The 26,921-nt window shown below is 45.9% G+C and overlaps 1 protein-coding gene across 1 annotated transcript in view; it reads left to right on the forward strand.

Moving 5' to 3' along the window:
* Positions 1-9: 9 nt before the first annotated feature.
* Positions 10-26,921, forward strand: part of LOC141111923 (astacin-like metalloendopeptidase) — a 42,833-nt gene continuing 15,921 nt past the window's right edge. Inside the window, exons 1-7 of the mRNA XM_073604141.1 lie at positions 10-1,098; positions 2,993-3,011; positions 4,649-4,726; positions 6,624-6,758; positions 10,505-10,622; positions 13,470-13,648; positions 21,750-21,831. Coding sequence (XP_073460242.1) covers positions 1,033-1,098; positions 2,993-3,011; positions 4,649-4,726; positions 6,624-6,758; positions 10,505-10,622; positions 13,470-13,648; positions 21,750-21,831 — 677 coding nt within the window. The 5' untranslated portion in view covers positions 10-1,032. The remainder of the gene's footprint in view (positions 1,099-2,992; positions 3,012-4,648; positions 4,727-6,623; positions 6,759-10,504; positions 10,623-13,469; positions 13,649-21,749; positions 21,832-26,921) is intronic.

Below are 26,921 nucleotides of genomic sequence, written 5' to 3' on the forward strand. Positions count from 1 at the left end.
GTAAAGCAGTATGTAGCACATTGTGCAGGGGTCAGTCCAGAGGTAAGTAGTATGTAAAGCAGAGTGCAATGGTCAGTAATGAGTGACACAGATTTCAGAAGTCAGTAGCACATATCACAATGTGCATTGTTTAGTTCAGAGGTCAGTAGTATGTAACATAGAGTACACAGGTAAGGGATAAGTAATGCAAAGTGCAGAGGTTAAGAGTAAGTAATTCAGAGTTCAGGGGTCAGTAGTATGTAAAGTACAGTTCAGAGGTCAGTAATAAGTAACACAGAATTTAGATATCAGTACTATGTAATACAACATGCAGGGGTCAGTACATGTAGTATGTAGTATGTAATGCAGAGTGCAGGGGTCAGTACATGTAGTATGTAGTATGTAATGCAGAGTGCAGGGGTCAGTACATGTAGTATGTAGTATGTAATGCAGAGTGCAGGGGTCAGGAGTAGATAGCACAGAGTTCAGATATCAGTAGTTTGTAATGTAGAGTGGCAAGTGGCCATGCAGGAGTGTAGCCTGCTGTTCTCAAAATTGGGGAACCTGCCTTGAAAAATGAGGTGAGGCCATTGCTGGGGTGTATGTAGGAGGTGGCTGCAAAGAGGCTGCATGAGATCAGCAGTGCTAATATGCAACAATGGATGAAAAAAAAAAAATTTTATTCCAATAGCACATAATACGCAGCGCTTTAGCTAACTGAATGTCATCCCGTTTGGGTTGACATCTACTTTAAGGATTCAGTTACTATTGTAGCTGAGGTTTTCTTTTATCATTTGCAAAGACATGTTGAAATCTGGAGACTATCACAGCCGGGACTGTTTGGGTGTCTGAAAAACTGGGCACCTCAGAGATGTTTGTTTAAACCAAGGTCTTCCAGGTATTTCTCAAGCACAGGCGGGACATTTGGGAACTTCATGAATTCATCTTATCAATGACGGGACCTTGGTATAGCTGGCAGGATATGCAGTCCCTGCTATAAAAGAACAGGTGAGGAGGAAAGTTCTGACGTTTCGTTCCTGTGAGCAGCAGACAATGGAGAACAGTCTTCATATCGGGCTCATCTGGTTGACCATCACATCGTTGACATCTTCTCTTCCGGTAAGTTCCAGCAGGAATTGCCAATGCACTTAAAAGCCCTGATGCCCAGCATGCAGCAATTCAGCACCGCTGTGTCCCTCTGTAGACTTCCTTACACTCCCTGTTGTGTCTACTATCGTGTTTCCCCGAAAATAAGCCCGGGTCTTATATTCATTTTGGCACCAAAAGACACAGTAGGGCTTATTTTCGGGGTAGGTCTTACCATGTAATGTGATGTCTTCTCTCCCCCTCTCCCTCCCTGCCTGTCAGGAATCCCCGGTGTGAACCGAGTTAAAATGCTTGTAAAACCCTATAATCTACTCTATTACAGTAGTATATAATGTACCATGTGCGTGTTTCTGTAATATAAATGTGCCAAATACCTTCATTATAGCGCCGCTCGGTACTTCCGTGACCCGCCGGAGCTCTCTTCCCCGCTCTGAGCACTGCAGAGGGGGGGCTGTACCGAAGGTATTTGGCACAATTATATTACAGAAACACGCACATTGTACATTATATACTCCAGAAATAGAGTAGATTATAGAATTCTACAAGCATTTTAAACTAGGGCTTATTTTCGGGGTAGGGCTTATATTGCAGCTCTCCTGGAAAATAATGCTAGGTCTTATTTTCGGGGTAGGTCTTATTTTTGGGGAGACACGGTAGGAGCTGAAATCCAATGAATGAAAGGGGCAGGCCATGGACAGTCAGGCTGGGGAGGAAAGGGCTAGATAAGGGGGTCTCCAAATTCGGTTCATGGGCCACATCTGGCCCGGTAGTGCATTTTATCCGGTCCCCAGCTATAGTCCTCAGATACACTGCACTGCCAGCCTCCGCTTGCCACTGTACTGCCGCTAACCCACCACCCACCAGCCATTTCCAGGGCAAGCTTCTGCAACTTGCCGACAAAGCCCGCCCCTGCGCCACAACGTGGAGTTGGTTGCTATGACCGCCAGTGTCCTAGCAACCAATGACCTGTTCAGTGCGGCATCTCCCAGCTCCTGTCCACTGTTTAAATCTGTGTCCCTTCATCTTACAAGGTGGGGCTGGAGCTAAGGGGTGCAACAGACACTAAAGTAATAGGAAAATGTGTGCGGAACATATAAATGCAGGGAGACTGATGGGGACACAGATGTGGGGAAGACTGTTGAGGTCAAATATGTGGGGGAGACTGATGGGGACACAGATGTGGGGGAGACTCTGATGGGGACACAGATGTGGGGGAGACTGATGGGGACACAGATGTGGGGGAGACTGATGGGGACACAGATGTGGGGGGGACTGATGGGGACACAGATGGGGGGGAGACTGATGGGGACACAGATGTGGGGGAGACTGATAAGGACACAGATGTGGGGGAGACTCTGATGGGGACACAGATGTGGGGGAGACTGATTGGGACACAGATGTAGGGAAGACTCTGATTTATGTCCCTCCTTACATCTGTGTGCTCCTCAAATTCTCCCTTTACATCTGTGTCCCCATCAGAGTCTCCCCATACCTAGGACTCCCCATCAGGTTTCCCCTTACATCTGACATCTTACATTACTAACTGATTTTTTCGGTCCACAAATATGTGTAAAATATGCGATGTGACCCTCGTACTGAAAAGTTTGGGGACCCCTGGGCTAGATAAGGATGGACGTCCTCCATTCAGGAAATGAGGCTTTATCTGAGCTTCTGATGTACATTGTGAGAAGCTCACAGTGTGCAGTGAAATCAGAGGAAGCCATTTCAGTCCAGGAGAGAAGCCGGTACAACTGTGCAAGACTGAAGGGAAGGCTGAAGTTCAGCTTTAGGACAGCATATTCGGATTTTTACATGACTGGTTCTCTTTAACCAGCAATCTCTTACAGTATATACATTATGATCTCAGTATACATCTCCTTATGTCTTCTTTTTTTTCTCTTTACAGCTACCAGGAGGAGTGGATGGTATGTCGTTTTTATAATGTCCTGCACAAACTTTTATCATGTCTAAATCCAGAAGAAAGTCCACTTTGGAAGTTTGTTATAGGAATCTTTTGATTAGAGGAATACTTCTTCCTAAAAATGCCAGTCGCCTGGCTATAATGATGATTTAGTGCTTTCTGTGGCCCTGACCTGAAACAAGTATGCAGTTCAGGAGTTCTGATTTCTTTTTTTCTGGGTCAGAGACTTAGAATGTACTGATACAGAAAACAGGCAGCAGAGTATTTTGGGGAACAAGTAGCATGCTTCCATGGCCGAACCGACTTTCCTTGGAGTTTCAGTGCACAAAAAAATTGGGGAGAAATGTAGGACCTCTTTTACTACCATCCTATTGCTTCATATCGGGCCCTGCATATCACTGCTATTTTCATTTTTATCATGTTGTGCTTAAAGTCCATAAGAGTCAGAAAGTCTACGGCCGGCTCTCCTGGGTGCAGGTCTTCTCTTCCCTGGCCTCCTGTCCTTTTACAAGGCCTCCACAAGATGGTTTTACATCCGTGCTGGGGTGGGGTGTTTGGCTTCCATGCCACAAGTGCACTAGGGTTCCTCCCAAACTGGATTATAACTGGGCACTGACTCACCCATGACATCACTGTAGGAGAGCTCTAACTAAAAGGGGCCTAACACCTGATGACACTGTCTGCTATCCCCAGACACTGTTCTGGCACAGAGCCACCTAGTGGCAGACTAGCTATCTGCACCTGCCTACAACTTGGCAATCATAGGTGTGCGCAGTCTATTGCATTAGGGTGTGCACCCAAATGTATTAAAACATGGACGGTGTTAGTAGGGCTGTGGACTTGTCAGTAGAGCCGTGGATGGAGTCAGTAGTCTTTTATGTTTATTAATTTTATTTTAATTTTTTTTTCTTACAATGTTTTTTTTTTTTTGGAGCCCCATTAGGGGGCTTTGGTGAAACATCAGCAGGGGGAATCTGCTCCACACAAGGTGATTAGGGTGTGCCCAGGCACACCCGGCACACCCCCTGCGCACGCCTATGTTGGCAATCCTTTGTTTTAGATGTGAGCTTCGAAGTCTTCATACTGAATTTGAGACTTTTGATTACCATTACTCAGCAGTAAGGATGAGCTCCGGTGTGTTCGCACAGCCCACGTGCAGAGCCCGCCAGAAAGTCGGCACGGCGCTAATCACAGGCAGTGAGACATTTCCCGATCTCTGCAGGCGCACCGGGACAATATCTCACTGCCTGTGATTAGCGCAGTGCTGACTTCCTGGCGGGCTCTGCACGTGGGCTGTGTGAACACGCCGGAGCTCATCCTTACTCGGTAATGATTATTTTGGATGAGATCCCACAGTCTCCAATGACATGCACAGACAGCTTTACAGTTGTGCTAGACTAAGATGATTTTCAGATCAAAAAAACAAAGTACAGAAGCAGTCATCTCATTGCGCTTGCCCTGAGTTCTTCTTTAGAGACAGAGCAAAGGGAAATAACAGTGAGAATTCTGCAAGAGCTGATACCAACCAATCACATTTCATCATCATACCTTTGGTCACTATAATGAATGCTATACTTTGCTTGCTGCTTTTTGTTCAGATAACATTGTAGATAAAACATTCAATATTTATATACGTAACAGATAGGTCTCTTCCGCTGAACGCTCCCGAAAAAGATGACTTGGAGGATGTCTTCTCTCGAATCTTAAGGATCAACAGAGGTAAAATATTCATGTTCTTCTTTTTTTTTCAATACTAGGATAATAGGATAAAAACAAAAGCCAACTTTGGGGTGAGTGTTGAGGAACAGTACAAAAGTCATTGACACTTAAGAAGTTTGAGTCCAAATCCTTATTGATCAAGAGAAGCCAATGCATTTAAGGGAAATGCATTGGCTTCTCTTTCACCCCCCCCCCCCCTCTCACACCCCCCCTCTCTCCCTCTTACCCCCCTCTTTCACACCCCCTCTCTCTCTCTCATTCCCCCTCTCTCTCTCTTTCACTACTCCTCTCTTACTCTCCTCTCTCTCTCATCCCCTCTCTCTCTCTCACTCCCCCTCTCTTACTGTCCTCTCTCTCTCACCCCCTCTCTCTCTCTTTCACTACTCCTCTCTTACTCTCCTCTCTCTCTCACCCCCTCTCTCTCTCTTTCACTACTCCTCTCTTACTCTCCTCTCTCTCTCACCCCCTCTCACTCTGCCTCTCTTACTCTCCTCTCTCTCGCACCCCCTCTCTCTCTCTCACTCCTCTCTCTCTCACCCCCCCTCTCTCTCACTCTCCTTCTCTTACTCTCCTCTCTCTCTCTCTCTCTCTCTCACCCCCCCCCTCTCTCTCTCTCTCTCTCTCACTCCCCCTCTCTTACTCTCCTCTCTCTCTCACCCCCCCCTCTCTCTCACTCTCCTTCTCTTACTCTCCTCTCTCTCTCACCCCCTCTCTCTCTCTCTCTCTCAACCCCTCTCTCTCTCTCTCTCTCTCACCCCCCCTCTCTTACTTTCCTCTCTCTCTCACCCCCCTCTCTATCTCAACCCCCTCTTTCACACCCCCTCTCTCACCCCATCTTTCTCTCTTACCCCCATCTTTCACATCCCCCTCTCTCTCTCTCGCACCCCCTCTCTCACCCCTCCTACCCTCTCACCCCCCTCTCTCTTGCCCCTCAAATTTAACTTGTTTTAACAAAAAATTGTTTGCGGTTTCACTTTACATATTTCCATAAAAGGCCCACCAAAATCCTCAGCATCAGGCCCATGATTCTCTTAATCTGAACTTGGAACTGCCTCCCCTTTCCACAGGGCTAGAGGGCTGCAAATAATTTGCAAGGCATCCAATCTGACAGCTCAGAATTGAGCGTCATTATAAGTTTCTTAATTGCATCTCATGGTCGGTCCAATTAAATCCACAACTCCAGCTCCAAGAAGGTAGGGGGAGGGGCTCAGTTTCCCCAAAACGTGTTGGCTTCTCTTGATCAATAAAGATTTGAACTCAAGTTTCTTAAGTGTCATGAACTTTTGGGTGATCCTTTCGAGACCATCAGAGAGGCAGCAGCCCAAGACTGGGGCAAGGTCTATTCTGCACTGCTCTGAAGGAGGTCTGACTTTTGGTAAAACCTTAAAGTACCAATATCCCACCTAAATTAGTCCAGTGCTACCAAGCACATAGGCCAACAACGCAAAGGCTAGGCTACTAGCATTTTCAGAATGAGAAGCAATATTGGCCGCTTCCATGCTTTCTTGAGACAGGTTTGCTTTAATATGCAAACCTCTGATCATTAGGTAAGGAAATATTCCCTCCCTTGGTCTTCTGGAAGATCCTCCAGTGGGCTGCAGTTTTCAAGGGACGGCATTGCAGAGAAAAACTGGCACAAGGCTTTTGACCTCCCCCCAGGGCCATGGGCAAGTCTTGCTTGATACGTCTACAAGGGATCATGGAATCCAATGGACTTTCTAATCAGTTGCAAGACTTTCTGTACAGCATTGGTAGCTCAGTTAGAGATCACTGACATTTATGGACATTGTGGTACCCCAACCCTCCCCATATTTTTTCCCTAGACAAAGGTCTTCTTTACCCATAGGCTTAATGGCTGGACTGCTTCCCATAACTAATTTCCTCTTTTATCATTCAGGTTCTGCTGCGAAACTGTACCATGGAGACATTGCCCTGCATTCCACCTTGAGTGCCAGCAGGTGTTCCGACTGCCTATGGACCAAATCAGCAGATGGAAAGGCCAGGGTGGCCTACACCCTCTCCTCCGAATACAGTGAGTGTGGGAGCCATGGCAGGTGTCTCTGATTCCCAAGGCTGATCCTCTAAACCACACACAGGACCTTGGCCCAGACATGGGAGATTCTTGGCAGAGGGCATATTTGCTGGATAAAGTGGGACATTTTAATAAATCCGCGTTATCAGCCTGAACAGCTGAAGCCACCACCTGAGGTTTTTCTTTGGATTTACGTAGAGCTGACACCTAAAATTTAGTTTGCTAAAACACTGCATATCATAAACAATTGCTTTTGTCTTTTTTTAACCTTTTTTTTTTTGCAACTTGATGCTGCTGATCTCCTCCAATCTCCAGCCATCATCCTGTAAATATGCATGTGACCCAGTGGCAACTGCATGTAATTGCCCAGGAAGGGCTTTCTTATATTGACAACCGCAGAAGTTGCCTATGCAATGATCCATGGTGTGGCCTGGTGTTGCATTAGTCTGGACATCACCAGTTCCCTGGGAAATAATTCAGGGGTATCTAGCCATGATGCCTATATTCTTTCGAATCTGCTCGGACTGCCCGTATGCTGATATATATACTTTTCTCCATGACCAAAGTGTTCCCCATATGTGATATCCATGAGGCTACCGTGGGTGGGGAGACCGATTTCCAGCCCATTAATATGAGCTTGCGGGCTCGAAACAGTGCCCTAGAGAATGCTATTCTAGCCATTTCCTCAGGCACAACGTCCTCCAATACCCCTAACATACAGTGAATTGGGTCCAGGAGGACGGTCATCTGGAACACTCGATTAAGCGTCCCAAGCACCGTACTCCAGTACCGATGGAGCTTTGGGCACCTCCAGAGCAGGTAAATTAGATCTCCCTGATGTCGCCCGCATCTGCCACACAGGGGGTCTGGCCGCCTGCCCATCTTATGCAATCTAAGTGGGGTGTAGTGCACTCGGAGTACTATGTAAAGTTGGGAAACCTTTTGGGCCACGTTAAGGGAGCAGATAGTAACTGACTGCAGGACTTTGTCCCATTGTTCTCCTGTAAGTGGACCTACATCCTTCTCCCATAGGGATGGTGCCTTAGTGGGGTGCGCTTTTAAAAGATGTGTCAATAACATTTGGTAACAATGTGAGATAATCCCTTTGGTTTCAGTGCTAGTTTGTAATAGGTAGAAAATGGGGGTAGTTGATATAACCCAGTGGTTAGCGTCTCCCTGCGCGGCCACATCGTGGCTGAGCTGGAGGTAGGAGTAGTACATGGTAGAGGGCAGGTTAAATCTGTTCCGCAACTCAGGGAAGGATATTAACTTGCCGTCCTGAAATATATGTGATAGCAAAGTCACTCCGAAGGGGTGCCACCTGGAGCCCTGTTGAAATTTGCTAGTTTGACATAGGAGCGATTCCCCCATATCGGACTGTATTCTGTGAAGCCAATCACCTCCTGTATCTGCCTGCCCTTGTTCCAAATTTTCTGGATCAGAGTAATGGTGGGTGTCTGTTTATTAGATTTGTGAAACATCTGAGCTTCCAGGCCCATCGGAACAATCTCTGCTCCAGAGCCAATCAGCATCAATCGTACCGAAGAGCCCACCAGATCATGTGCCATGGATCCAATCAGATGTTGCATTTGGGCTGCAATGTAGTACAGCCAAGAGTTGGGCACTGCCAATCCTCCACTGTCCTTGGGGTGCTGCAACTTTTCTAATTTAATTCTGGGGGGGGCCTGTGTTCCATAGTAGGTGTCTAAAGAGGGTGTTAACCACCCTGAATATTTTCAGGTGGATCACAACTGGGGGAGTTGTGTAGAAAGTATAATAGCTGTGGCATCAGTATCATTTTAATTAAGTTGGCCTTGCCTGACAGGGAAAGTTTAAGATTATTCCACGTGTTAATTTTGTCCCGAAATCTGGATAGTAGTGGGTGTATATTTAAGGGGCAATAGTCTACAAGTTTGGGCGATATTTGAATTCCCAGGTATTTGAATGAAGTTACTACCGGGATCGGGCAGGAATCCGCCAAGTCCACCGCCCGCTCCCCGTCAGGCACCATCTAGGCCGACTTTGACCAGTTAATGGTAAGACCCGAGTAGTGCCCGAATTTGGATATAATGGCTGTCACCTCTGCCAGAGAAGCAGTGGCGTCTCCCAGGAAAAGCATCATGTCGTCAGCGTACAACATAATATTTTCATGAAGATCACCATACCTCAATCCTGTGATCCCTGGACTAGCCCTCACTAATGCTGCCAATGGCTCAATGGCGATAGCAAAGAGCAGGGGAGACAGGGGACAGCCCTGCCTCTTACCCCTGCCCAGAGCAAATGCGTGTGACATCCTGCCTGACATCCTAATGGTCGCCCGTGGGGAGGCGTAGAGCAGTTTGACCCAGGCTATAAATTGGTCTCCGAACCCAAATTTGAACAGCACCGCCCACAGGTAGCGCCAACCAACGCTGTCAAACGCCTTATTGTTGTCAAGGGACAGGAGGGCCCTGCTTCCCCTGTTGTCCACCTGTAGATGTTCAGAAAAAGGCGCCTGAGATTAGTGGCTGTGGATTTTTGTGGCATAAAGCCTGCCTGGACCGGATGTATTATAGAGGCTATGATCCCGTTGACCCGTAGTGCCAAGGCCTTAGCCAGGATTTTAACATCACTTTGGAGAAGAGAGATAGGTCTGCAGGAACCCGAGTCAACCAGATCCTTCCTAGGCTTGAGCAACAAGATCACCGTTGCTCTGGCCATCGATGGCGGGAGGCGCCCCTCCTCAAGGGAGGCATTAAACACCTCCAGCAGGTGAGGCATTATCTGTTCACCGTACTGGGTAAGGACCTCCATGGGGAGGCCATCCTACATGTGACAGCTTGACAATGCAGAAGGGCAATTGGTAAAGATGGACAGAGCATTGCCACCTTACAACACAGACCTGGGCAAACTGTGGCCCCAGGGTCACAGCCGGCCCTTTTGGCTGTCCCTATCCAGCTCTTGATGCCTCTACTGTCAGCATGCACTGAGCTGAGAAGCTAACAGGCTCAGAGAGGTAGGCTGATAGATGTCCACGTGGAGAGCTGGTAGAACTGGAAGGAGAGAGTCTGAGGAGCTGACTGGCAGAGCGGTATGGTTCTGGTGGGAGAGCATTGCCTAGGACAGTGATGGCGAACCTTGGCACCCCAGATGTTTTGGAACTACATTTCCCATGATGCTCATGCACTCTGCAGTGTAGGCGAGCATCATGGGAAATGTAGTTCCAAAACATCTGGGGTGCCAAGGTTCGCCATCACTGGCCTAGGAGATATCCTACCTGGTAAATGTTTTCCTGTGTTAGCGCCTGCACGCTGTTCTAAAAGAAGGTGGGTTGGGGACAGTGGAAGAAGGGGAGGATCAGAGAAGACAGGATCAAACAGCCTTTTTACACAATGCGCGGGATTAACCCCTTAGGTTCCGCAGTGAGTGTAACAAGCATATTTTGTTAATAAAACCACAACAGTAAAATCAGTCTGTATATGCAGTATCTTAATTACCACCAAAATAAGGCAATATTCGTCTCAAAAAATGATATCAAATTAATTTGGGTCTAGTGTTGCATAACTATCACAGCACTGAAATTGGAAAAATGGCCTGAAGGTGTATAAACAGGCTGGTCCTCAAGTGGCTAAGGCAATACCAAACATACAGAACTATTCACATTTAAAAAACCCAAGAAAAGCATAAGATTGATATTTCTTATCAGTCATTAATGCACTAGATGTTGGTTTATGGGATTCTCATATGGAATTAACTTTTGCCTCTAGGCGATGCTGAGAAGAGTTTAATTACAGAAGCCTTGGAGACCTTCAGTACTCTGACCTGCGTTCAGTTAGTAGAGCGCTCTACAGAACAAGACTATCTGAATATCTTCTCAGGAAGTGGGTACGTTGCAGTGGAAGGCTTGGTGTAGATGTCAATGTATTTCTTGGAGGCCCTCATTTATGTCTTTGGGATTGAACCATGGTTTCCAGCCATTCGTTGTGCAGTAAAATTAGTCTTTTCAAGATAACATTATTACGTAGGTAATGTATTTCATCAGTCTGTTCACCAGTGGAGTTTAGGCTGGCTATAGCTTCCTACAGATTATCCATATATATCTTACCTGTCCATTCCTTCCAAAAGAGAAAAGGAAAAGAAGTGAACCATGTGAGTTCTGCCTTAGCCAGTCACGTGAGTGGCATGTGAAATAGCAGTAGGTAATCGTACTAGGAGTAGAGTGCAGATGCCTCCATGGCTGTCCTTGGCTGGAATTAAGACTCATGTCCATGGGCAAGTGCAGCATTCTTATAGGGCGTACACACGGTCGGACTTTGTTCGGACATTCCGACAACAAAATCCTAGGATTTTTTCCGACGGATGTTGGCTCAAACTTGTTTTGTCTACACACGGTCGCACAAAGTTGTCGGAAAATTCGATCGTTCTAAACGCGGTGACATAAAACATGTACGTCGGGACTATAAACGGGGCAGTGGCCAATAGCTTTCATCTCTTTATTTATTCTGAGCATGCGTGGCACTTTGTCCGTCGGATTTGTGTACACACGATCGGAATTTCCGACAACGGATTTTGTTGTCGGAAAATTTTATCTCCTGCTCTCCAACTTTGTGTGTCGGAAAATCCGATGGAAAATGTCCGATGGAGCCCACACACGGTCGGAATTTCCGACAACACGCTCCGATCGGACATTTTCCATCGGAAAATCCGACCATGTGTACGGGGCATTAGAGGTGCATTCTAATAGCAATTGAGATGTGCTTGAGATAATTGTTTCATTTGGCCTGATTTCTGTGCTGCTCCTTACATCTGATCTCATTATACTTACCTGCTGTGCAACAGAATTACAGAGTGGCCCTGAACCCCCTCTTCTGGGGTCCCGCTCTCACAGGCGTTGCTGGTCCCCCGCTGATGATCCTGGCTCCTCTTCTTCTTAGGTGTGACACCATAGAAAGCTGCTTCTTTTGGTGGCACACCTGCAGGGGGCTCGATCCCAAGCCGCACTGCCTGCATTCATAGACACAGACAGCAGTTAGGCCCTGCCCCCCCATCACAGAATTTGACTGACAGCAGCTGGAGCCAGTGGCTCCTGCTGCCTTAGCAACGCCTGTGAGAGCGGGAAAAGCCACTACAGACGGGCAGGGAATGCATTACAGTGGTTCTAATGGCTGAAGGTTTTGTACCTTCATGCATTCTATGCATGAAGGTACAAAACCTTCTGTGTGCAGCAGCAGAACCTCCCTCCATACCTAAGCCCCATCTTGATCCAACGATGTGCAGGAGAGCCTTGGCTTTACAGCCAGTGAGCCAATGAGGAGAGAGGGGGATTGAGCCCAGTCATGGCTGTGTGTGAAAGTATACACAAAGCAATGGCTCTGGAGTGAGCCTGCCCAGGTGCCCCCACAGCAAGCTGCTTGCTGTGGGGGCACTTAGTAGAAGGGAGGGACCAGGAAAGCTGGCGGGGGACCCAAGAAGAGGAGAATCGGGGCCGCTCTGTGAAAAACCACTGCAGAGTTCAGGTAGGTGTAACATGTTTGTTATTTTTTTTTAAAAGAACCTTTACAATCACTTTAAGTTAGAAAAATGTTTTTGCTTTAGAACCACTTTAAAGGAAAGATGCAAACTCCATGTGTAGTGGAGTTGATTTCCTAAAGGCACAGAGGCTGTTGACTTTGCAAGGGAATGCCCCATAGCTTAGGGGTCTCTTTATAAAACATTTGTTGAATAGATGTCAGAAGCATTCATGTAAGCTGGATGAAATGTCCCCGTATTTTCTGTAATAGTTTCAATCCTGTATTGGTTCATCGGTTCAGTTCATGTTCCTTACTATAGGTCAGTGAGGACTATGAGGCTCCATTTACACCTTGGAGTTCCGTTTGGCAGGCGGAAGTGCCACGATTCGGAAACGCCACAAATCGCGGGACGCCCTTGTGATCCCCGCTGTTTTGAATGGCACCAAATCGTGGCTCAATTTTGCCGCGATTGTCGGCCAACGAATCGCGGTAAAAACTGCAAACAGAATCGCGGGACACCCAACGCCCAAAAGAAGTTCATGTACTTCTTTTGGGCGTTGGGCGTCCCGCAATTCTGTTTGGGTGTTTTTTCCCTGACTCGTTGGGCGACGATTTGGTGCTATTCAAAATAGCAGGGATCACAAGGGCGTTTCCAAATCCCAGGCAAAATTGCGGCGATTCCGCCGCCAAAACGGAAAGCCAAGGTGTAAATGGAGCCTTACACTTAGAGGTTGATTTATATTGAAGTTGCACAGGCATGCATCCAGTGAAAGTGCATGTACATTTGTTCTGTGCAAATGGTGCAAAAACCAGATGCAAATAGGCTATGTCTTGTGCTGTTCAAAAGTAAATCACTGATTTAAAACAGAAATTACTGCTTTTGGCCACTAGATGGAGTAAAGTGTCATTTTAATTTTTATAATACTTAACTCCACCTAGTAACCAAATGGGGTATTTTACAGATGTTACCTGAATGAGAATCATACCATTTTTTTTTTCAAGATACTGTTGGTATAATAACAAACCATTTGGCTAGTCACAAGAAATGTACTGTATGTGGTTGTGCCTTTGTATGTGTTTACACCCCCTAAATTTCACAGATGGACATTTGAAAACCACAGTACAAAAACCTTAAAAGGCACTACAATAATAGCATGTCTCATTTGATAGGAAATAAATTGTGTTTTCCGTTGCAACCAATAACCAAAATTTCCCTTGCCAGGTGCTGGTCTTATATTGGGAAGATGGGAGGGGCCCAGGACGTCTCTCTGATGAAGGAAGGGTGTATGGTCAGGGGAGTGGTACAGCATGAGATCCAGCACGCTCTGGGCTTCTTCCACGAGCAGAGTCGCAGCGACCGTGACAAGTTTGTAGATGTCCGGTGGCAGAACATCAATAAAGGTACAAACTCCAAATTATGTGCTGCAAACAATGAAAGAAATAAAAAAACACTTCAAATGCTGCTTTATGCAATGACATACCTTCATAGATCCTGATGTCCTGACAGTATAGTCACCTGCTGACTTGGCATCAACCACAGGCAGCTTAACTCTTCAATAAGACGCAGAGGTTGGGTCCAACACAATTTTACTTCAAATAGTTGCAGTACAGTGGATGTTTTTCCAGTCTTTCGAAGTGTAAGATAATAATTACTTCCCTAAGCCCTGTCTCTGCAAAGTACCAACCTGACTGGGGAAAAAACAGGCTAGGACTAAACTAACTAGCACTAAACAGAAGGGCGGGACAGAGAAAGAAACCAAATCATATAATTAAACAAGCTGTAGAGGCCATAAACTGCCACTAGATGTCAGCATACATCAAACAAAGGCAACCTGAGACAACACCGAAAAAATACATTAAAGTGGGACAGAACAGGGCTTTTTTACCTTCTATCTTTGTCTTCTTCTGTCTCTTTCTTTACATCTCTCACTTCTGACCTTCTCTGTCTCCCTTTCTTCCTACAGTTCCTTCTGTCTCTTATTTTTCTTTTTCTTCATCCTTTCTCTTCCCTTCTTCATCCCTTCTGCCTCCTCTTATCCCCCCTTTTCTCCCTTCTCCTCTTCTCCCTGCTCCTACTCTTCCCTCTCCTCTTCTCCCTGCTCCTGCTCTCCCTTCTCCTCTTCTCCCTGCTCCTGCTCTCCCTTCTCCTCTTCTCCCTGCTCCTGCTCTCCCTTCTCCTCTTCTCCCTGCTCCTACTCTTCCCTCTCCTCTTCTCCCTGCTCCTGCTCTCCCTTCTCCTCTTCTCCCTGCTCCTGCTCTCCCTTCTCCTCTTCTCCCTGCTCCTGCTCTCCCTTCTCCCTGCTCTTCCTTCTCCTCTTCTCCCTGCTCCAGTTCTTCCTTCTCCTTTTCTCCCTGCTCCTGCTCTTCCTTCTCCTCTTCCCCCTGCTCCTACTGTTCCTTCTCCTCTTCTCCCTGCTCCTGCTCTTCCTTCTCCTCTTCCCCCTGCTCCTGCTCTTCCTTCTCCTCTTCCCCCTGCTCCTGCTCTTCCTTCTCCTCTTCTCCCTGCTCCTGATCTTCCTTCTCCAATTCTCCCTGCTCTCCCTTCTCCTCTTCTCCCTGATCCAGCTCTTCCTTCTTCTCTTCTCCCTGCTCCTGCTCTCCCTTATCCTCTTCTCCCTGCTCTAGCTCTTCCTTCTCCTCTTCTCCCTGCTCCTGCTCTCCCTTATCCTCTTCTCCCTGCTCTAGCTCTTCCTTCTCCTCTTCTCCCTGCACCTGCTCTCCCTTATCCTCTTCTCCCTGCTTCTGCTCTCCCTTCTCCTCTTCTCCCTACTCCAGCTCTTCCTTCTCTTCTCCCTGCTCCTGCTCTCCCTTTTCCTCTTCTCTCTGCTCCTGCTCTCCCTTCTCCTCTTCTCCCTGCTCCAGCTCTACCTTCTCCTCTTCCCCCTGCTCCTGCTCTCCCTTGTCCTCTTCTCCCTGCTCCTGCTCTCCCTTCTCCTCTTCTCCCTGCTTTTGCTCTCCCTTCTCCTCTTCTTCCTACTCCAGCTCTTCCTTCTCTTCTCCCTGCTCCTGCTCTCCCTTTTCCTCTTCTCCCTGCTCCTGCTCTCCCTTTTCCTCTTCTCCCTGCTCCTGCTCTCCCTTCTTCTCTTCTCCCTGCTCCTGCTCTCCCTTCTTCTCTTCTCCCTGCTCCTACTCTCCCTTCTCCTCTTCTCCCTGCTCCTGCTCTCCCTTCACCTCCTCTATCCCCCTCTTGTCATTTCCTCTATTTTCCTTTCATCTTACTTCCTTTCCTCCTACCTAAAGTAAAACTATAGGCAATTTTTTTTCATTTTGGATAGAGTGAAGGAGAGTTAAAACCCCTGTGTGGTTTATTTTTACCCTCTGTGTCCCTTTACTTTCTGTCCCATAGCCAAAACAGGAAGTGAGAGGAAATCCCTGCACATTAAGAGAATATCTTGGGGACCCCCAGGTTTACCAAAAACTAGTGTCCCCTAACTGGGTGGGGTGGGGGGGTGCTTTGACTGAGGGAAGGTAAAGATTAGGGATGAGCCGAACACCCCCCTGTTCGGTTCGCACCAGAACATGCGAACAGGAAAAAAGTTCGTTCGAACATGCGAACACCGTTAAAGTCTATGGGACACGAACATGAATAATCAAAAGTGCTAATTTTAAAGGCTTATATGCAAGTTATTGTCATAAAAAGTGTTTGGGGACCTGGGTCCTGCCCCAGGGGACATGGATCAATGCAAAAAAAAGTTTTAAAAACGGCCGTTTTTTCAGGAGCAGTGATTTTAATAATGCTTAAAGTCAAACAATAAAAGTGTAATATCCCTTTAAATTTCGTACCTGGGGGGTGTCTATAGTATGCCTGTAAAGGGGCGCATGTTTCCTGTGTTTAGAACAGTCTGACAGCAAAATGACATTTTGAAGGAAAAAACTCATTTAAAACTACCCGCGGCTATTGCATTGCCGACAATACACATAGAAGTTCATTGATAAAAACGGCATGGGAATTCCCCAAAGGGGAACCCCGAACCAAAATTAAAAAAAAAATATGACGTGGGAGTCCTCCTAAATTCCATACCAGGCCCTTCAGGTCTGGTATGGATATTAAGGGGAACCCCGGCCAAAATTTAAAAAAAAAAATGACGTGGGGTTCCCCCTAAATTCCATACCAGACCCTTCAGGTCTGGTATGGATTTTAAGGGGAACCCCACGCCAAAAAAAAAAAAAAACGGCGTGGGGTCCCCCCAAAAATCCATACCAGACCCTTATCCGAGCACGCAACCTGGCAGGCCGCAGGAAAAGAGGGGGGGACGAGAGTGCGGCCCCCCCTCCCTCCTGAACTGTACCAGGCCACATGCCCTCAACATTGGGAGGGTGCTTTGGGGTAGCCCCCCAAAACACCTTGTCCCCATGTTGATGAGGACAAGGGCCTCATCCCCACAACCCTGGCCGGTGGTTGTGGGGGTCTGCGGGCGGGGGGCTTATAGGAATCTGGAAGCCCCCTTTAACAAGGTGACCCCCAGATCCCGGCCCCCCCCTGTGTGAAATGGTAAGGGGGTACATAAGTACCCCTACCATTTCACGAAAAAAGTGTCAAAAATGTTAAAAATGACAAGAGACAGTTTTTGACAATTCCTTTATTTAAATGCTTCTTCTTTCTTCTATCTTCCTTCATCTTCTGGTTCTTCTGGTTCTTCTGGCTCTTCTGGTTCTTCCTCCGGCGTTCTCGTCCAGCATCTCCTCCGCGGCGTCTTCTATCTTCTTCTCCTCGGGCCGCTCCGCACCCATGGCATAGGGGGGAGGCTCCCGCTCTTCTCTTCTTCTTTTCTTCTCTTCTGTTCTTCTTCATTTTCTTCTCCGGGCCGCTCCGCAATCCATGCTGGCATGGAGGGAGGCTCCCGCTGTGTGACGGCGCTCCTCGTCTGACAGTTCTTAAATAACGGGGGGCGGGGCCACTCGGTGACCCCGCCCCCCCTCTGACGCACGGTGACTTGACGGGACTTCCCTGTGGCATTCCCCGTGACGTCACAGGGAAGTCCCGTCAAGTCACCGTGCATCAGAGGGGGGCGGGGTCACCGGGTGGCCCCGCCCCCCGTTATTTAAGAACTGTCAGACGAGGAGCGCCGTCACACAGCGGGAGCCTCCCTCCATGCCAGCATGGATTGCGGAGCGGCCCGGAGAAGAAAATGAAGAAGAACAGAAGAGAAGAAAAGAAGAAGAGAAGAGCGGGAGCCTCCCCCCTATGCCATGGGTGCGGAGCGGCCCGAGGAGAAGAAGATAGAAGACGCCGCGGAGGAGATGCTGGACGAGAACGCCGGAGGAAGAACCAGAAGAGCCAGAAGAACCAGAAGAACCAGAAGATGAAGGAAGATAGAAGAAAGAAGAAGCATTTAAATAAAGGAATTGTCAAAAACTGTCTCTTGTCATTTTTAACATTTTTGACAGTTTTTTAGTGAAATGGTAGGGGTACTTATGTACCCCCTTACCATTTCACACAGGGGGGGGGCCGGGATCTGGGGGTCACCTTGTTAAAGGGGGCTTCCAGATTCCGATAAGCCCCCCGCCCGCAGACCCCCACAACCACCGGCCAGGGTTGTGGGGATGAGGCCCTTGTCCTCATCAACATGGGGACAAGGTGTTTTGGGGGGCTACCCCAAAGCACCCTCCCAATGTTGAGGGCATGTGGCCTGGTACGGTTCAGGAGGGAGGGGGGCCACACTCTCGTCCCCCCCTCTTTTCCTGCGGCCTGCCAGGTTGCGTGCTCGGATAAGGGTCTGGTATGGATTTTTGGGGGGACCCCACGCCGTTTTTTTTTTTTTTTTTGGTGCGGGGTTCCCCTTAAAATCCATACCAGACCTGAAGGGTCTGGTATGGAATTTAGGGGGAACCCCACGTCATTTTTTTTTTTTAATTTTGGCCGGGGTTCCCCTTAATATCCATACCAGACCTGAAGGGCCTGGTATGGAATTTAGGGGGACTCCCACGTCATTTTTTTTTTTTAATTTTGGTTCGGGGTTCCCCTTTGGGGAATTCCCATGCCGTTTTTATCAATGAACTTCTATGTGTATTGTCGGCAATGCAATAGCCGCGGGTAGTTTTAAATGAGTTTTTTCCTTCAAAATGTCATTTTGCTGTCAGACTGTTCTAAACACAGGAAACATGCGCCCCTTTACAGACACACTATAGACACCCCCCAGGTACGAAATTTAAAGGGATATTACACTTTTATTGATTGACTTTAAGCATTATTAAAATCACTGCTCCTGAAAAAACGGCCGTTTTTAAAACTTTTTTTTGCATTGATCCATGTCCCCTGGGGCAGGACCCAGGTCCCCAAACACTTTTTATGACAATAACTTGCATATTAGCCTTTAAAATTAGCACTTTTGATTTCTCCCATAGACTTTTAAAGGGTGTTCCGCGGCATTCGAATTTGCCGCGAACACCCCAAATTGTTCGCTGTTCGGTGAACTTGCGAACAGCCAATGTTCGAGTCGAACATGAGTTCGACTCGAACTCGAAGCTCATCCCTAGTAAAGATCCAAGTTCCTAATTAGCAGAAGCACAGGATCAGTACATTCCCCTCTCACAGAACGGCGATCTGCCTTGTTTACATAGGCAGACTGGCATTCTGCCTGTCTCCTGGACGATCGACGGGTCCCAACAGGCATCGCGTCCGCCAGACCCACTGATTGCCTCCTGCTGTGTTCGTTCACAATGAAAGCGGTCGGCGGAAGTATCAGAAGTATCCCGGAAGTATCAGATCACATACTAGGTACTAGGTACGTGATGTGGCACAGAGCAGCTGCCCTGACGTAGTATGTGTGTGTAGGGCGGTTCGCAATTGGTTAATGGTAAACAGGACAAATAGAGAGGGTGAATCTCCCTAAAGAGGGCACAGACAGCAATAAAAACTGACAGAGGGTCTAATCCCTCTCCACTCTATCCAAAACCCCCAAAAAAGTTTTGCCTTTAGTTACACTTTAATTCTTCTTTACTACTCTCCTGTTCTTTTTCTTTCCTTCCTTTTCTCTTTCTTCCCCTCTTTTCTCTCCTCTCCTCTGCTTTTCCTTTCATCTCCTCTTTCTTCTCTTCACCTTTCCCCCTGTCTCCTTCCCTCTCCTTCTCTTGCTTCCTCTCTACATACACCTCACCTCTTCCTTCCTTTTCTTGTTTTTGCCCTTCTCTCCTCTCCTTCCATGTTGTGAAACAATGTGAAATCTCTCCAGAGGTAGAGTTGGAACATCTGACAATGTCTTTATTGCTGTCTGTGTCTTAATATCCCAGTGACAATCACACTCACCATTTATAAGTGTAGAAATATTTGAATACCCTAAACATGTGAAAAACAATCAAGAGAGCCACCTGCTGGGTAGAAATGTAACCATGGAATAATTATGTGCAATAGGATATATTTAACTGGCTAGAATTAACATTTTTTTTCCAGTTTTGAACACACAGTAAATAAAGAAAATATATAGAGAAACTATGCATTTTTTACAGTTCAATGCAATACAGGAAAAATATATATAAGTTGGATAAAAAATGATTTTTTTTCCTTCTATCTTTCTCTTCCTCTATCTCTTCCTTGACATCTTTCACTTCTGACCTTCTCTGTTACCCTTTCTTCCTACAGCTCCCTCTGTCTCTTATTTTTCTTTCTCTTCATCCTTTCTCTTCTCTCTAACCCTCCTCCTTCTGTCTTCTTCTTTCCTTTAAACTTATTTTCATCACTTCCACTCCCTCTCATTCCCCTATTCTCTTCTACCTGCTCCTGATCTCCCTTCACCTCCTGTTTCCTCTTCTTTCCTTACTTCCTTTCCTCCAATTTAAGTCTTCTTCACTACTTCCCTCTTCTCTTCTTCCATTCATCTTTTGTTTCCTCTCTTCATCTTTCCCCTTGTCTTCTTCCTCCCCCCCCCCCTCACTTCCTTCCCTTGTCCTCTCTTTTTTCTCTTCTCTCATCTCTTTTTATGTTGTGTAATTAGAAAGTGTTAGAACATCTAACAATGTCTTTATTGCTGTCTGTGTCTTTATGTCCCAGTGACAATCACACCCCTCATTTGTAAGTGTGTAAAAAAATCATCTGTGAAGTCGCAGACAAATTCTTTATTTTCTAACAGAAACTCCTCACAGCTTTATCCAAAAAAAAAAAGTTAAGTTTTTGAATACCCTAAACATGTGAAAAACAACCAACAGAGCCACCTGCTGGCTAAAAATGTAACTATGGAATAATTATATCCAATAGGATATATTTAACCGGCTAAAATTAACAACATTTTTTCCAGTCTTGAACTTACAGCAAATAAAGAGATATACTATATAGAGAAAGTATGCAATTTTTTACATTTCAATACAAAAGGGGAAAAATATATAAGTCGGATAAAACATGATTTTTTTCTGCTATCTTTCTCTTCCTCTGTCTCTTTTATTAGATTTTTCACTTCTGACCTGTTCCCTTTCTTCCTACAGCTCCCTCTGTCTCTTATTTTTCTTTCTCTTCATCTTTTCTCTTCTCTCCAACCCTCTTCTTACTGTTTTCTTCTTTCCTTTCCTTTCCTTTAATCTTTGTTTCATCTCTTCCACTCCCTATCATTCCTCCCTTATCTTCCTTCTCTTCTCTCTGCTCCTGCTCTCCCTTCACCTCCTCTCTCCCCTCCTGTTGTTTCCTCTTCTTTCCTCTTTTTTTACTTCCTTTCCTCCTATTTCATTCTTCTTCATGACTCCCCTCCTCTCTTGACTTCTTCCTTTCATTTTTCGCCCCTTCTCTGCTCCTCACCTCTTTTTTCTTTTCTCTCCCCTCTGTCTATATTGTGAAACAATGGGAAATCTCTCCGGTGGGGGCACAAACAACAACACTTTTGTTTAAATAGAAGTAGAAAGAATTAGAACATCTAACAATGGGGGTTATTTACTAAAGGAAAATCCACTTTGCACTGAAAGTGCACTTGGAAGTGCAGTCGCTGTAGATCCGAGGGGGACATGCAAGGAAAATAAAAAACAGCATTTTAGCTTGCACATGATTGGATGATAAAATCAGCAGAGCTTCCCCTCATTTCAGATCTACCCCTTGGATTTACAGTGACTGCACTTCCAAGTGCACTTGCAGTGCAAAGTGGATTTGCCTTTCGTAAATAGCCCCCAATGTCTTTATTGCTGTCTGTGTCTTTATGTCCCAGTGACGCACCCCTCACTTTATAAGGGTGGAAAAATTTCCTCAGTGGAGTCACAGACAATTTCTCATTGTTATGCACCACCTTATCCAAAATTTTTTTTTTTTTAAATGGATAGAGTTATGTTTTAGGAATACCCTGAACATGTAAAAAAAAAAAAACAACCAAGAGAGCCACCTGCTGGCTACAAATGTAACCATGGAATAATTATATTCAAGATTTTATATTTAATTGACTAAAATTAACATTTTTTTCCAGTCTTGGACAAAGAGTAAATAAATGTATAGAAAAGCCATGTATTCCTTTTAATAGAAATGATTCTGCTCAATGACTAGATCAGTTGAACATGTCCCTGAATTGGTTTTGTTGTGTCTTTTTTTATGTAGGTGACTGGCCAGAGTTTAATTTGGTAGACACAAAGAATCTGGATCTCCCATATGACTACTCTTCAGTTATGCACTATGGGAGGTAAGACTGAAAGTGAATAATTATCTAAAAACAAGCTTCACATGAATTGCTGCCGCACAGATAAGTATTATAAATGACATTTTTATTTGTGTCCTTCCACCCTTAGAGGCTAAGTTTACCTTTGTTCTTTTTTTTTTTCTAAATGCTGGCTCCCCTATGTATCAATATAGCATTAATGTACTTATTTTCCAAAAATAAAACTGCTTTCTTTTAATTCTACACAGGCTTACCTCACTCTCTTCATAGCTGTTTAAACAGACTTCTCCATTACTTCTGCCTTACTTCCTGGTCATACTTTAGGTCATGACACAGGAAGGAGTTGACCAGCTGAGGGTAGATGATGCAGGGTGTGTGCTGATGAGATCAGCTGGTCAACTACTTCCTGTGTCATGAACTAAAGTCTGACCAGGAAGTAAGGCAGAAGTAATCAAGCAGTGTATTTAACCACTTCAGTCCCAGAAAGGTTTACCCCCCTTCATGACCAGGCCATTTTCTGCTAAACAGCACTGCATTACTTTAACTGACAATTGCGCGGTCATGCGACGTTGTACCCAAAATAAAACATATGTCTTTTTTTCCCCCATAAATAGAGCTTTCTTTTGGTGGTATTTGATCTGTGGTTTTTATTTTTTGCGCTATAAACAAAAAATGACAGATAGTTGGGAGTAAGGAGCTGAGGTAGAAGGAAGTGGAGTAGATGAGAAGAAGAAATTAATATGTAAAAGAAAGATAAACTGAAGCTGCAGGGAGCATGCTTCCATAGTTTGACAACTAAAATTAAGGGAGCTTAACTTAATTAAATTAGTAGACTGTATTTATGCTCCTATTATGCTTTGGTTATTATATGATAAGTGAATTTGATACTAGAGGTGCAAGGTTTGTTTGGTTTATGTTTTTGTTTTGTTATTTATTTATTTATTTGTGTTTGTTTTGTTTTGTTTTTTATTCTTTCCTTTTCTTATATATCATTTATCAACTTCAGATATTTAATGAACTTATTTGACATCTTATCTGTTTGTATGCATAATCATAAAAATAAAAAAAAATATTTGATAAAAAAAAAATAAACAAGAAAAGACCAACCATTTTGCAATGGAGAAAGACCAAACAATATTTTTTTACTTTCTGCTATAAAGCATACCCAATAAAAAAAATGTAGAAAATCGAATTTCTTCTTCAGTTTAGGCCAGTATGTATTCTGCTACATGTTTTTGGTAAAACAAATCCCAATAAGTGTATATTGATTGGTTTGCGCAAAGGTTGTAGCGTCCACAAACTATGATATATATATATATATATATATATATATATATATATATATATATATATCCTGGAAATTGTAATTATTTTGTTTACTAGTAATGGCGGCGATCAGCGACTTATAGTGGGACTGCGATATTGTGGCGGACATTTGGACACTAATTGACATTTGGAGACTTTATGGAAACCAGTAACACCGTGATCATTGCTAAAAATATGCACTGTCACTGTACTAATTACATTGGCTGGGAAGGGGTTAAACATCAGGGGCGATCAAAGGGTTAACTATGTGCCTAGCCTGTGTTTTGGTATACTGTGGGAGGTGCTTTTACTAGGGAAAATAATCGATTTTATTCCCTGCTTTGCAGGGAAAGAAAATCTATTAGGCTACTTTCACACTGAGGCGTGCGGGCGCTGGTGGTACAGCGGCACTAAATATACCGTCGTTATACACCGCAGCTTTACCGTTTTAGCGGCGTTAGCGGGGCGGTTTTAACCCACCGCTAGCGGCCGAAAAAGGGTTAAAACCGTCTGCAAAGCGCAGCTACAGCGGCGCTTTGGGGGCGGGTTTGCAGCGCTGCCCCATTGTTTTCAATGGGAAGGGGCGCTTTAGGAGCGGTAAATACACCACTCCAAAGATGCGGCTTGCAGGACTTTTTTGACCACCCTGCAAGCGCACCCTCGGGGCTTTCACACTGGAGTGCATTGAGCAGCTCTTTTGTGGCGCTTTGCAGGCGCTATTTTTAGCACTTTAGCGCCTGCAAAGTGCCTCAGTGTGAAAGGAGCCTAACTTCCCCACTTACAGGATGTTTACATAGGCAGAGCCCTGTCCTGTGTAAGTTCATGATAATCGCTGGGTGGCAGCAGTAATTTATTGGCCAGCACCCGGTGATCGACATCTACTGTGTTTAATCACAGCACGGCTGGGTCGCCAGTGGCGGTGCCCCCTACCTGGAAGTGTCCGATTATGTAATAGGTACGTAATCTGGCACAGTGGAGCCACATTGCCACCATATACAGTATGTAGGTTATACGGTCAGCAGACAGTTAATGTTGCACCCCCCAGGTAGGTTGCTCGCTAGGTTAGGTAAATGCATTTTTTGTGATTGTTTCCCCTGTCTTCTGGAGGTTTCCAGAATATGGTGGGTGGGAGCTTCAAAAGAACAACCTGAATATTTATGTGGTTCCAGCCAATCCCTGGGGGAGGGTGTCCAGAAGGTGGCTGGGGAGTGCATAAATAGTTTGGAGCCTAAGACAGTAGGATTCTTATCCAGGAGGAGAGGCTCCTAACCAGAAGGGCTATTGCCCTTCTAGGCAGCCCAGCTGAAGATTCTGTTTGTACTTATTGATGTCTCAGCTGTGAAGAGCTGTGGGGCCTATACTGATACAAATTCTTTCAAGCTAAGAGAGAGGTTTCACAGGGGATGCGGTCTGGAAGATTCACTGAGGAAATTGTCTGCCTGAGTCTGGAGGGAGGTATCAAAGTATCTGAAGACACTGTGAGTACAGACCTGAGGGAAGGATCCTAGTGACTGTTGCTGATATTAACCCCAGGTGCATTAATACTAAAGCTTGCCTGTCTTGGAACATTACTTATGGTGTGCCAGCGCTGTCCATTTCCTGCCCTATTCCTGAAAGGACTGACCTAGGAAGTTGAGGCAAAGAGAAGTTGAGAGTAAGCATCACATTTGGTATTAGGTGGAGGAATAGTGCCCCATTGTTGGTGTCATTGGGAGAAATGGTGCCCCATTGTTGTCAGTTGGCAGAATAGTGTCTTGTATCAGTGGGAGGAATAGTGCCCGAGGGCCGGATAAAGGCAAGCAAAGGGCCGCATCTGGCCCCTGGACTGCAGTTTGGAAACCACTGCTTTAGATGAAAGCTGCTTCAGCCCAGCTCCATCCAGGCCATCCCTCCAATGCGTTTCGCCCTGCCCTGGGGCTTAGTTATGAAATACTTTTCCAGAAACTATGGCAACAGGGGTGCATAGGTGGTGCTTTTAAAAGGATAAGTTCACTTTAAAAAAAAAAAAAATTAAATGTAAAAAAATGTGCATTTATTTTGAAACCTGTAAAGCATTGCACCGATGATCAGCAGATCGCTGGGGCCTTGTAGGTCTCCTGCAGATATTTCTGTGTGCCTGTACGTTCAAAAAGGGAAAACAGATACACTGACAGGAAGTATCATTGAACTACCATGGCACTCCACAGCACCGTGGTAGTTCATGAAGAACTAGAAACAAACAGCTGCAAAGGATTTCGGGGCTTGTAGTTCATTCACACACAGCCACGCTGAATTCAAAAAGTAACAGCTAGTACGGGGAACTTCTCCCCGTACTGCTGCCATGGGGGGGGGGGGGGCAATGGGCGGCGGCTGCAGCATTGAGGACACCTTATGTTCCACCCTAAAAACGGTTGGAACGTGTAACATTTTTCCAAAGGTTGACTTTTCCTTTAATGCTCACTAGTTAGCACTGTATTGCAAAGGATCTCACCCAGAGGAAAGAGAAAACCCAATGAATGCACACCAACAAGAACTGAATATACTATGGATGAAACCAGCTTCAGTCCAGCTCCATCCAGGTCACACTATGATGCGTTTCACCCCAACCCTGGATTTTAGTTATGACTAAGCCCTGGGGTCGGGGTGAAATTTGTTGATGTGCTTTGCCTGTATCCGTGCTGAGGCAGCTTTCACCAATAGTATACTCAGGTCTTGTTGGTGTGCGTTCATTGGGGTATTTTTCTTTCCTCTGATTGCATACATGAAGCCAGGAAGGGCTCTTTCCATGCCAGCACCCTTTTCCTTTTGTTTGAGCCATTGGAATTAGAGATGGAGACTTTGAGTGGCACCTGAGGTTTTCCTGGTTAGGCCGGGTTCACACTGGTACAACACGACAGTCGTACGACTGTGGATCCGACTTTGTCCTGCGACTTGAAGTCCGACTTCAATGAACGGGGATCTGACTTTGATCCCGACAATGCCAGGCGCTTTGTGTCTGGTATGAATCTTTTGGGGAAACTCTACGCCAAATTTAAAAAAAAAATGGCATGGGTTCTCCCTCCAAGAACATACCAGACCCTTCGGTCTGGCATGGATTTTAAGGGAAGCCCCACACGCCAAAAAAACGGCGTGCCCCCACACAAAATCCATACCAGACCCTTATCCGAGCACGCAGCCCAGCAGGTCAGAAAAGGGGGTGGGGACGAGCAAGTGCTCCCCCCCTCCTGAACCGTACCAGGCCGTATGCCCTCAACATGGGGGGGTGGGTGCTTTGGGGCAGGGGCGTCCCCCCACACTCCAGAGCACCTTGTCCCCATGTTGATGAGAACAAGGGCCTCTTACCAACAACCCTGGCTGGTGGTTGTCGGGGTCTGCGAGAGGGGGGCTAAGCGGAATCTTGAAGCCCCCCTTTAACAAGGGGGCCCCCAAATCCCGCCCCCCACCCTATGTGAATAAGTATGGGGTACATTGTACCCCTACCCATTCACCTAAAACAAAAGTGTCAAAAATAAAACACAGTGCAAGAGTTTTAAAAGTAATTTATTAAGGCAGCTCCGGTGTCTCTTCCGATTTCTTCTCCCCTCTCCGGCTCTTCTCTCTCCTCAACTGATGTCTTCTGCCTCTGCCGGTTCTTCTCCCCTCTCCGGTTCTTCTCCAATGATGACGTGTGAACCCGGCCTTATGGTCAAAGTATCTCACCCTACGCAGATTTTTCTGCTTTTCCTAACGAACTCCAAAACACACTGACAATATGGCTGCATATATAGCGTTAAATTAAATTATTGGCTCTCATGGACTCATCTTACCAGGAACAAAACTGTTGTATGATT

The sequence above is a fragment of the Aquarana catesbeiana genome, linkage group LG11 (assembly GCF_042186555.1).
Source record: "Aquarana catesbeiana isolate 2022-GZ linkage group LG11, ASM4218655v1, whole genome shotgun sequence".
Classification (NCBI taxonomy): Eukaryota; Metazoa; Chordata; class Amphibia; order Anura; family Ranidae; genus Aquarana; species Aquarana catesbeiana.